The sequence below is a fragment of the Rhincodon typus genome, chromosome 35, assembly GCF_021869965.1.
Source record: "Rhincodon typus isolate 14 chromosome 35, sRhiTyp1.1, whole genome shotgun sequence".
In the NCBI taxonomy this organism is placed as follows: domain Eukaryota; kingdom Metazoa; phylum Chordata; class Chondrichthyes; order Orectolobiformes; family Rhincodontidae; genus Rhincodon; species Rhincodon typus.
The window spans coordinates 6,604,178-6,616,339 of NC_063366.1; the positions used below are offsets into that span (position 1 = coordinate 6,604,178).

Sequence of the window (12,162 nt, forward strand, 5' to 3'; positions counted from 1 at the left end):
TCCTCCCTGGACTGACCTATCCCCTTCCTAACTCCCCACCTACACTCACCTTTACTGGCTCCATCCCCGCCTCTTTGACCTGTTTGTTTCCTCTCCACCTATCCTCTCCTCTATCCACCTTCTATCCACCTCCCACTCTCTCCCTATTTGTTTCAGAACCCCCTTCCCCTCCCCCTTTTCTGATGAAGGGTCTAGGCCCGAAACGTCAGCCTCTCTGCTCCTATGATGCTGCTTGGCCTGCTGTGTTCATCCAGCCCTGCACCTTGTTGTCTCTCCAGCATCTGCAGTTCCTACTATCTCGAATATTAAATAATGATTTTTGCCGCTGTTATTAGCAGGGAAATGACATGAGAAGATAAAAGTGATATGGACATTTAAGATAGGAAGGAGGGAGATAGTTAATAAATCAGACTCCGAGAAGAGAAAAATTATGAGGGTGAGCCAAATTCATTTGTATCAAAAGACATCACAAAGGAAAACAGAGGCTTTATTACATAATGTATTATTGTGAAAATCCATGGTCTTCGCTTAATGCCACCCATGGCCTCTGTTGCTATTGCATTTTCCGTCATTGTTTGTTGTGTTGCCCATTGTGTTGCATGAGCCATCTGTCACTGGTTACTACCATGTCCTCTTATTGTCCTTTATTTGCCACGTCCAACATTATCAATTGTTGCCACATGTGCGCACCGTCACTGGTTGTGGCCTCTTGTTGCCAGGTATTGTCATGGACTATATCACTATTTGTTATCATGCTTTTTGCCACCAGTGCCATGCACGCTTTGTACTGCTAGTTGCTAAGTGCCCCTTTACCCTGTCACCATGCTTGACCATTATTAATGTTTGTAGCTGAATGTATCTACAAGTTGTTTTTGTTAATATATTTGACCTCTAACATTACTCATGGGAGTTTGCTGCTTTATTTTCAGTGACTCATCCAGAAGAGAGATCACCAACACCCAACAACATGCCAGTTGAGGTTGACAATACAAATCAGAACTGATCGTAAACCCAGCCCATGTAGGACAAGAGAAACTCTTCACGTTCACCAGGATGGATTGCCCTTACTCGGATCCAGCTTCAGAATGTGTACAGATGTATCAGATACATATACTCACCCGCAGACACACTCACCCGTGATCACCACTGCACACGAGCTAGCTCACTGGGCCTTTGGTTTGACTGTGAAGTTAATTCATTTGTAGGCCTGAAGGTCAGTTGAATTAAGCATGCTGTGAACAAGCAAGAGATTTTGTGGCGATCCTGGTGAAACCTGCCAAGATTTGTGAAGGGAATTGCCAGTTTGTTCCCATTGGTAAGGTGTTTAACTCCCAAAGGATGAGAGTCTAAATGTAACGTGAGAGGAAGGAGACGAGAGCAGCGTATTTTTAATCCCCAAAAAGCAGCATTTGCAGAGCGAGTGGGCAGAGAGCCTTGTTGAAGTTGACAGTGTTCCTATACCATTGGTAAGTTTCTGACAAGAGCATTGATGGGCAAGATAGATTTGTCCAAACTGTTTCACAGGTACTAACACTTCCTTATTTCTAGTCACAAGCACCTATCATCGCTAAGTGGCCTGGATACACGTCTGGATGGATGAATGGAGAGGGTGCCATCTGATAATGCCTGTGACTGAAGCAGGAACAGTATAAAGCCATTCAGCCCCTCATGAGATCAGCAGGGATTGTTGGGCAGTGAGGTAACTGATTTCTTCCTACCCTCATGCCAGCCTGTCGTTACTTACAAATGATTAAACCACTCCCCAAAAGAAAAAGTGGGTTTACTGGTTAAAGACAACCCATTTATTGCAAGGCCATAAATGGAGTTTGGGACTTTCCTGATCAGTAGGGATCATGCAATATTCTTTGCAGTGACCTTATCAGGTCAGTATGAGAAATCAGAGGTTTAAAACATCCTTTAGGTAAAAACTGAAAAGTTAGGAGGCATGCAGTGCCTGTAAAGAGCAGAGAGATTATGGCAGTTAGCCCTTGTTTAACCCTTCATCGCATTCGACAGATTCTTTCTCAATTGGGATCAATAGAAACTATTTTATAAAATTACTTAAGAATGGACACTCAAGTTCGGTGTCAACTCAGTTTACAGTATGTTCAATTCTCGGTCAAGGATTGAGGATTCCGACTTCACTGCTAAATCGGATTACAGATTCCCAACCATCACTTGTGCCTGTCCTAAGGGGACAAACACTGCATTGTTTGCTCTCTCGCTCCCCACTCTCTCTCATTCACTCTCTCCCTCCCTGTCTCTCACTCACTCATCCCCTCTCGATCTCTCCATCCCTTTGATCTTTCTCTCTCTGTCGCTTCCATCTTCTTTTCTCTTGCTTCCTTTCTCCCTTGTGCAGTCTCTCCCTTCCCTCATACCTTCATACTCCTTTTCTACTTTCTCGTTCTCCCTTTCTTCACTTTCAATTTCTGACCTAAAGGCAGAAAGTGTTGGGGAAATTCAACAGGCTTGGTAGCATCTGTAGAGAAAGAGAGAAACAGTTAACGTTTTGAATCCAATATGACTCTTCTTCAGAACTCAGTTCTTCAGAGTGTGTTACAAAGGAGATCATTGGACTCCAAATGTTAACTCTATTTCTCTCCTCACATGCTGTCAAACCTGCTGAGTTTCTCCAGCACCTTCTGTTTTAATTTCAGCTCTGCATCTGCATTATTTTTGCTTTTATCTTCAGCTGACCAGTTCTTCTGAATTTCTGGCATTCTCTGTGCCTTCATTTGCCTTCATTGCTTTTCTTGCCAGGCAGTTGAGTCTAAATTGTTGAGATTTTTCTCAGATCTCTGTGCAATGGCTAGTTCTTGCTGATCAATGTACCTGATTGATTCTCACGTGAATAAAATTTTGAATAATACATAAGGTCTTTTTGGATCCACAAGCATTTTTCCAACAATGTTGAGATAGCTCTACGTATACCACCGTTAGAATTAACTTCTTTAGTGTGTGAAAGGTCCGATGTGATTGTGAATTGATCACACTTTTTAACAATGTAGTGAAGCTCATCTAGAGAGTGCTTTCTGTACAATAAAGGCTCCTTTTCTTTTCAAGTGAAGGCTGAATTTGTTGTTTTAAGTCTAATTCCTATTCGAGTTGTGGGAACGGCTGGCTATTGCTGTATACAGGACAATCAGTGATATCAAACAGAGATTTGTGTAAACTGCCAAACTGTCTGTGGCCAATGGAACGTTAGTCCAATAAAAAAAATTCCTGGTATCTTCATTGGGTTGTGACACAAATTCAGCACTAATTGAATCTTAGAATCCTTACAGTGTGGAAACAGGCCCTTCGGCTCAACAAGTCAACACCGACCCTCGGAGCATCCCACCCAGACACATCCCCCTATAACCCAACTAACCTACACATCCCTGAACACGATGGGCAATTTAGCATGGCCAATTCACCGAGCCTGCACATCATTGGACTGTGGGAGGAAACCCGGAGCATCTAGAGGAAACCCATGCAGACACGGGGAGAATGTGCAAACTCCACACACACACAGTCGCCTGAGGGTAGAATCGAACTCTGGCCCCTGGCGCTGTGAGGCAGCAGCGCTAACCACTTGCTGCAAAAATAGCTGGTTTGGTGTCATCTCTCTACTACAGTACTGTTTCCCAGTGTGACCCCATTTTAACACAAGGAAATTTAACATGACCCCAGACGTTAATGAAATCACAGCAGCAAAGTATCACTCTATATGAATATTCATGGGCATTTATTGTAGATTGATGTATCATACTACTGCTGCTTCTGCCATTAAGTCTGCTGTCATGGTTGGTATCCTCGAGCCACCATCACACATCCATTGTAGTGTGTTTGCAACCTCTCTGAAATCCATTTTCCAATAAATATAGGTGGATACATTTCCACGCCACCTCCCAGGCCAGATCTCTGTTGTGACTTAACTTTGGTTTAATGGCCAAAAGACTGACCTTTTATGTGTGTTACCTTATGGAGTTTTTTTTATTCTCGTAATTTTAAATATCTCTTCATTTGCCTGATACTTTGCACATGAATCTTATGGAGGCACAGACCACAGAAGGCAGGTTCCTAAATGTGTGTCAGCTTCCCATCCCCATCACTTTGAGAGCTAACTATTTATACCATGTTTTAATTGATGTGATTCTGGAGTCACATCGAAGGCAGATTAGGATTTCCCTCCCTAAAACACATCAGTGAACCCAATGGATTATTATTGAATGTGTCACCATTGGGCTAATACTCAAAGAGCATCTAATTCCAGATTTTGGTCATTGAATGCCAAAGATGCATCCAACAATTGACCAGCCTTCCAACACTAACTGATGAAGCTCAACACATGCCGTTCAGGAGAGAAGGGGCTTGCATTCAAGACACAAAAAGGACAGAACTTGACTTATGAATATGGCCTAACTGTACAGTTATAAATCAGCAATTGGTGACTGTATCCTTGGGCTGTAGCTCCTGCTTCTATAGTGAGCCACTGATCAGGTTCTCCACCCCTGGGCACTGTTAAAACTTCTTGGATAGGAATGCTTCTGTTTATTGGCCCCTACGCTGTACCAAACTCAGAATTTGTTTGCTGTTACTATGAAAACTGCTTTTTCTTGTGAAGTTCTGGAGTGACTGCTGGTGTTTGGCGCAAGTTAGTTAAAATAGCAAGAATATAATTTAAAAATTCCAAACAGCCTTAAAACTAGAACATAAGTTAGTTATTTTATTATTATTAATGTCCTGCACTGATTACAATTCAGAATATATCAGGGTAATTAATTAATTACTCTTATTACTTGACATTTCCAAAGAATTAAACAGCGGTCTGATTGTTAAACAATAAATTGAGTATTGTTTCAGGTCTGATGAAGCGTCACTGGAACCGAAACGTTAACTCAGATTTTTCTTCATGGATGCTGCCAGACCTGCTGAGCTTTTCAGGCAACTTCTGCTTCTTTTGTTGTTGTAGCTTCACTAGGCTAGAACCTCACTTTGCGACATGCCTTTAGCCTATCCTAGCATATGCCCATGAAGTAATAGATTGTGGTCAAATACAATTTTGCAGATGCTGATGGCCCACAGCACCTCAACTATCCACAACGTTGAGTTTCCAGATTTGTTCTGAATGTTTAGTTGTAGTGCCATAGAACTATGAGCAGTACTCTCACTGTAAAGACTAGGTCTGTGCAGCCGTCAAAACAACTATTTTATGAACAGATACATCTGCAACAGCCGCACCTGCAGATAGTCCTTCAGGGTATAGTCAGCACAGGTCAAGAGTGGTGCTGCTGAGCTGTAGGTGATTGGCATTGAAGTTCCTCATCCAGAGTGTATACTGTACACTTGCCACCAAAGCAATGTTTAGCATAGAAGAATACTAATTTGGCAGCTATGGGATGGACATAGGTGGTAATGGAAGGTTTCTTTGCTTGTTTTAGACCTCATACTCTAACACGTCAGGGCTGCAAAGCCAATGTTCTTGGTTTTTGTTCCTTTTCTTGGTGCTGTTTCTAGATGAACCTCAATAGTTACTTGTGATATGTGGAATATTCACCCAGCTGTGGTCACATTCTCCCCACACTTTGAGCCTATCTATAATTTACTTCTACAGTTCAATATGACGCAGTACAAGAGGAGCACAACTTGTACCCTCACACAATCCAGGACAGAAGAAAGGAAAGAGTTTCTCAGTGAATGTGTCAGTGAACATGTAGAGAATGGACATATTGTCAGCATTGTAAAAGCTCACCTGTCCTCCTTCATAGTCCAAGTAAACTCCAATGGTCCCAGGCTTCACACTCGGAGTCAGTTGGACAAACATGCGATCAGTAGCTATATATTTTTTTCGACTGTTAAGCCACACAGTCCAGTAACCGTATTCCGGTCCGAGGGACAAGTTTCCTTTCCTATTGGATGATTCTCCAGCCACACCCAATACCCAATCAGTCTTGTTCCCCACCTCCACCTCCCAGTAGTGTTTCCCTGACGTGAACCCCTGTGATCCCAGCACACATGGAATTGCGTCAAATCTCTGCGGATTGTTAGGAAGCTCTACCATGCTGTCACTGGTTCTCACTCTGGTCAGATCTTTCGACAGGAAGAGCTTACAATGTGCTGTGTTTGGATCCAGGGTCAGTGAGGCTGGAACTGGCAAAGTAAAATAAACATCATGTTAAATATTTTACTGAGGAACATGGATGGACACAAATTACTCCCTGATGTCTACAAAACTGGAATCATATCCTGTCCATAAATTCAGCATTAGTAAGTATTACAGAGTAGGTACAGTATACAGTAATGAAAGAATGCTTCCATTACACCTCAAGGGCCCTTGTATGGAGCCAAGCTTTTCTCTTCCTTAATCGACCCGTCCAGATATGACACACCTCTGAAGTGGGTGTGACTTGAACCCAGGCCTCCTGACTTACAAGCAGGACCACTACCACTGTGCCTTGATGGATCAAAGCTTCAACGCATTATCTTCTCTCCATCAATTCTGAAGCCTTAAAGGGACCTGCACAGGATTCTGGTGGGACTGTCTCCCAACCTTTGTGCCAGAAGCTCAAGGTTCAAGCCCACCTACAGCTGAGATGTCTCATAACATCTCTGAACAGACCAATCACAAATATCTACAAACAGACCTTTTTGTTTAATTAATTGGTCTTTATTTCTAACATTGTCACAGGGCAGACATGGGCACATTCCCTGCACATTTTGTTCAGTCGGACTCTTGTCACTCTTGGCTGCTATCCTCAACATCACATTTCAAGTGTCTCTGGTACTGCCTGCAATCAAGGAGTCAGTAGTTTGTGAGAGATGAGCAACACTTGGTGATTGAAAATTCTTCCATCTTTTGGATATCTCAGGGGGCTGCTTATCTCTCACTTTGATGAAGCCCAACAATGAAAATTATATTATAACAGAAAGGGATCATATTCTAAAGTGAAAATTATTTGCAATGGTCTATGTCAAATCAAGTCTCATTTCTAATTTTAAAGCTGAGATTGACAGCTCATGTTTAACCTTAAGGTTTATGTAGAGATGGGACAAGTACATAATTTGATGCAAGGTCAGCCACACTCATATTGAATGGCTAAACAGGCTTAAGTGAGGTAAAATGGGCTTCCTCTTGTTGTTATGTTCAATGTTTGGATTCCTGGGTCAGAGAGGAACACAGTCAGCCAGCAGTCCAAAGTCTGATCACTGTCCAGTCAGACTTAGAGGTAAGTCTGTGTCTAAATATCAAGTAAGATGATGCCAAGATTCCTTCATGCCTGCGTCACTTACACAATTGTCCCTTAAGTGAGATTTCAAAGGCTGATGCCCACTACTGTTAATAAAAGGCAGCAGTTATGAGAGTGCGAAGAAGCAAACTCTCCAAGAGATTGGACACAATGCTGTAGAGTTTCTTACACTCAATGTAGGCAAAACAAAAGAACTGATCACTGACTTCAGGAAGAAAGGAGGAGGACACATCCCTATTTACATCAGCAGAGCTGAAGTAGAGACAGTGGAGAGCATGTATTTCCTGGGAGTCATGATAGCCAATAATCTCTCCTAGACCACCCACGTAGATGCGACGGTGAAGAAGGCACAACAATGTCTCTTCTTCCTCAGGTGGCTTAAGAAGTTTGGCATGTCCATAAGCACCTTCACCAACTTTTGCAGATACACCATACAAAGCATTCTATCCGAACGCATACCGGCCTGATACGGCAACTACTCTGACCAGGACCATAAGAAAGTTGTGAACACAGCCCAGACCATCACGAAAGCCAACTTCCCATCCATGGACTTCATCTAATCTTCTTGTTGCCATGGAAAGGCTGCCAACATCATTAATGACCCCTCCCACCCCCAGTAATGCTCTCCTACAACTTCTGACAAGCAGAAGATACAGAAGCTTGAACACACGTACCAATATTTTCAAGAACAGTTCCTTCTCTGCTGTTATTAGACTGCTGAATGGACCACCCGAATTTCAAATCTAATGTTGTTCTTGCTTTGTGCACCTCCTGTGCAGTTGTAACATATGTGTCTCATTCTGTCTAAGCACACTACGATTTGTGAGTCTTTGTTTGCTAAGATCTGCCTGTACTGCTCACAAAGCAAAACTTATCACTGTACTTAGGTCCATGTGACAACAATAATTCAAAACAAATCAAACCTGGAGAGATGATCTGTTTCATTTGCTTCCACGTTATGTAGAGTAACGGGCCTTGGAAGTCCAAATACTTCCTTCTTGGAAGTGTCAGTATTTTTTCATCTTCACGGCTTTGTGAATCTTCTTCTCCATTTTCTCCTTCCTCCCCTTTGTCCAGGTACCTGTTTAAATGGAATTGATATAGTCACTTGCTGCTGGATACAAACTGGGATCACAGAGTAAAATCGCATGAGGGTTTGGTTTGGATACTTGCCTTTCTCTCAAACGTTGTAGTTCCTGTAGAACAGAGAAACAGAAATATGTTATTATGTTTAGAATATGCTCTATATACAAGGGGCACTCTCAGTTAAATGTAAAGCAAGGTAGAGGAAATTTTCTCAGGTTCCAGTAATGCAATATGACGTCAGTCACTGTGGACCACCTCAACACCCCCACACTGTAACAGACACACTCAACAGGACTTCTATTGCTGAAGGGTCACTGATCAGATCCTTTTATTTCTGGTTCCTATTTGTTCAGTGACTCAGAGGTTGCCTCTAGTCTGCGTAGCCCTGAACTGTTGACAATTACACCTTCTTCAGCATCGTGAGAAGAGTTTCCACCTTTCCATGTTTGGGTCTCACTTCCTCTGATCTTCTCCCGTCCCCCCTCAACCTCACCCACTGTCACCACCATTACCACCTTCTACTCTGAAGGATTGTCGATTGCTGCATCAAGAACATAAGAACATAAGAACTAGGAGCAGGAGTAGGCCGTCTGGCCCTTCGAGCCTGCTCCGCCATTCAACAAGATCATGGCTGATCTTTTCATGGACTCAGATCCACTTACCCGCGTTCTCACCATATCCCTTAATTCCTTTATTGTTCAAAAAAAATCTACCTTTTTTTAAAAAACGTTTACTGAAGTAGCGTCAACTACTTCACTGGGCAAGGAATTCCATAGATTAACAACCCTCTGGGTGAAGAAATTCCGTCTCAATTCAGTCCTAAATCTGCTCCCTCTAATCTTGAGGCTATGCCCTCTTGTCCTAGCTTCACCTGCCAGTGGAAACATCTTCTCTACTTCTTTCTTATATATTCCCTTCATAATTTTATATGTTTCTATAAGATCCCCCCTCAATCTTCTGAATTCCAATGAATATAATCCCAATCTACTCAGTCTCTCAAATCGCAGTTTGATGTTGATGCAGGTCGCGTCTGCCCTCCCACTTCCTTCCCTGCAGTTATACTGCCAGCAGTGTGATGTACTGACAGTATGTGACAATATTCTCAATCCTAGATGTCCTCAGTTATGGAGTTTGAGCTCAATTATAAAGCACTGTTTACAGCTTGGGGATTGGGTATAAAGGATCACCTTGAGAAAAGCGATTCCATCTTGCTGCTCAATGTCTACACGAAGGTTCCCTATCTTTTCGTCAAGTGACACGACTTCCACTTCGATTTTTTTCATATTTTCTTCCATCAGTCGCAGATCCACCTGCTTTTGTTTCCTCAGCCTTTCCATTAAATGTTTCTCTTTCTCATCAAGATATTGGCGGATTTTAGCGAACTGGGTGGAGATGTCTTGTTCCAGCGACACAGAGAGTTCCTGAGATGGTGAGAGAAATCATTGAAACAGCAGGTTGCTAAAGGTTTACTGTGTTTAAGGGGAACCAAAATCATACTCACATCCAGTTCTGAAATCTTCCCCTCCTGCTGTTGTTTTAATTCACTCTTCCTTTTCTTTTCCTCCTCCATGGAATCCAAAGGTGCTTTTAGCTGGTCCTATAAATGCAATCAGATCTCACTATAATATATTGCAATGTCTGTTGTTATATTACAAAGTGTGAGGGCAGCAGTGAGGAGAATGTTACTCGTTACATTTCTGGGAGACCTCTCTTTGTAAAAGCAGAATGAAAAGTCTTCATTGAGACCAGGGATAGGTCCAAACCAATAACTGATTGATCTATAAACACCAATAACTATTACATAAAACAGATGAATAGACTGAATAGGTCAGACATGTTGTTTATAACTGATTATATGCAGAACTTGGGTGTTAAGTGGGGATTCACCTCAACCTCTAAAGTAGGCACAGGCTAAACTTTTAGCAACAAACACAGAATGTTGGAGAAATTCGGCAGATATGGCAGCATTTGTAGAGACAGAAGAACAGTTACCATTTCATGTCTGCAGAACTTAAAAGTGGTTGGAATATTTTTCAATACTTTTGACTAAGGTTGAGGAGAAGAGAGGGGAACAGAGGGGCTGGGGACCCAGTGCAAAACTTTTTTCTAATTCATTCATGAGACCAGGGCACCACTGACAAGGCCAGCATTTGTTGTCCAGTTAAGAGGCAAACAGATTGTTGTGGTTCTGGAGTCACATTTAGGCCAGACCATGTAACAATGGCAGTTCACCTTTGTATCAGCCTGCCGTCAGGGACCTTGTCAAAGGCCTTACTAACATCCATGTTGACAACTTCCTCTGCCCTCATCAATTGTCACTTTGTCAAAAACTCAATCAATTTTGGTGAGACCTGACCTCCCCCACACAAAGCCGACCGCTAATAAGTCCAAATTTCTCCAAACGTGAGTGCATCCTTTCCCTAGGAATCTTCATTTCCCCACCATTGATGTAAGACTCTCCGGCCTGTGATTTCCCTGATTATCCTTGTTGCCCTTCTTAAACAAAGAAACAACATTGGCTGTTCTCCAGCCCTCCGGGACCTTGCCTGTAACTAAACAGGATACAAAGAATTTGTACAAGGTCCCAACAATTTCCCCCCCTCACATCCCTTATTATTTTGGGAGTGAACCGCTTAGGTCCTCGTGACTTGTCTACCTTCATGCTTTTCAAAACATGCAATATTCCTGGTGATTAACCAAGTATTTACTGAAAGTCATTTTCACAGACATACAACATTCCTCAGATGAAGGTCTAGGCCCGAAACGTCAGCCTCTCTGCTCCTATGATGCTGCTCGGCCTGCTGTGTTCATCCAGCCCTGCACCTTGTTGTCTCGGATTCTCCAGCATCTGCAGTTCCTACTATCTCTAACATTCCTCAGTGACTGCCTCTGGCTCAGACTCATTCCACGTGGATTCCAACTCAAGTTTCATCCCTCATGTTTTGAATCCTCCCAGGATCACAGGTATTTCTGTGACATTCAATGTTCCATAGAACAGCTGCTCCCGCCATATCCTGAGATCCACATTCTGTGCCATGCAGCATCACATGCACACTCTCGACCTCTCTCTCCAACAGCATCGCAACACGCTGGCTCAGGGCTGGCCACTCCGCAGTTCCACTTCATCCTCTGGCTTATTCGCCATGCTAACAAGAAACATTTCCTTTCAGGCATAAAAGCCCACAAGATGCAAAAGTCAAAGATACCCATGGCCCTCTTGAACCCCCCTTCCCTCGCCTTCTCTCTGACTCCATCCCCTCTCCCAACCCCACCTCCTGTTGGGTATTCACAATCCCACCTGACTTTCCATTCTCCAATACTGAACGTTCTGTACTTAATAAAGGTCTCAGCATTATTCTTCTGCATTCCCACCTTAACGAAATTCGGGCACGACATGACATCAAACTCTTCTTCCCCCATTTTCACCTCTGTGTCCATTTCTTTGGAAAAGAATCTTCTCCTCATCTCACAGACCCCTTCACTCAGTTCCAACACTCTCCCTCCACTTGGACCCCTCCCTCTGCCCTTTTATCTGTACTCGATCTGTTCATTGAGAACTGTCAACATGATATTGATCTCCTCAATTTTTCTCCCCACCTCGCCAAATCCAACCTATCTCCTCCTGAAATGACTGCACTCCGTTCGCTTAGGTCTAACCCTGACTTTTTTATTAAGCATGCGGATAACAGTGATGCTGTTGTCGTCTGGCTCACTGACCTCTAAATTGCAGAGGCCGAGCGCCAGCTCTCAGATACTTCCTCCTAACTTCGTCTGGACCATGACCCCAGCATGGCACATCAGGCCATTGTATTTTCTCTGCCGTGGTCCAGCCCCAGCCCATTAA

General features: G+C 43.1%; 2 protein-coding genes across 5 annotated transcripts in view; one reads left to right on the forward strand and one right to left on the reverse strand.

Annotated features, from left to right (window-relative positions):
* The window catches only part of LOC109924684, a 139,816-nt gene extending 136,751 nt beyond the window's left edge, over positions 1-3,065 (forward strand). For 3 of the 4 annotated variants that reach the window (XM_048616865.1, XM_048616866.1, XM_048616867.1), the window contains one exon: positions 930-3,065. In XM_048616865.1, the coding sequence (XP_048472822.1) occupies positions 930-1,003 (74 nt within the window). In that variant the 3' untranslated portion in view covers positions 1,004-3,065. The remainder of the gene's footprint in view (positions 1-929) is intronic. The other variant, XR_007265601.1, reaches the window with a different exon arrangement.
* Positions 3,066-4,691: 1,626 nt separating this feature from the next.
* Positions 4,692-9,911, reverse strand: LOC125487029 (zinc-binding protein A33-like). Its single transcript, XM_048616887.1, has 5 exons — positions 9,820-9,911; positions 9,506-9,739; positions 8,406-8,428; positions 8,156-8,313; positions 4,692-6,135 (listed from the first exon to the last, which is right to left on the reverse strand). The coding sequence occupies exons 1-5, from the start codon at positions 9,886-9,888 to the stop codon at positions 5,594-5,596; spliced, it is 1,026 nt and encodes a 341-aa protein (XP_048472844.1). The 5' UTR covers positions 9,889-9,911; the 3' UTR covers positions 4,692-5,593.
* Positions 9,912-12,162: the final 2,251 nt, after the last annotated feature.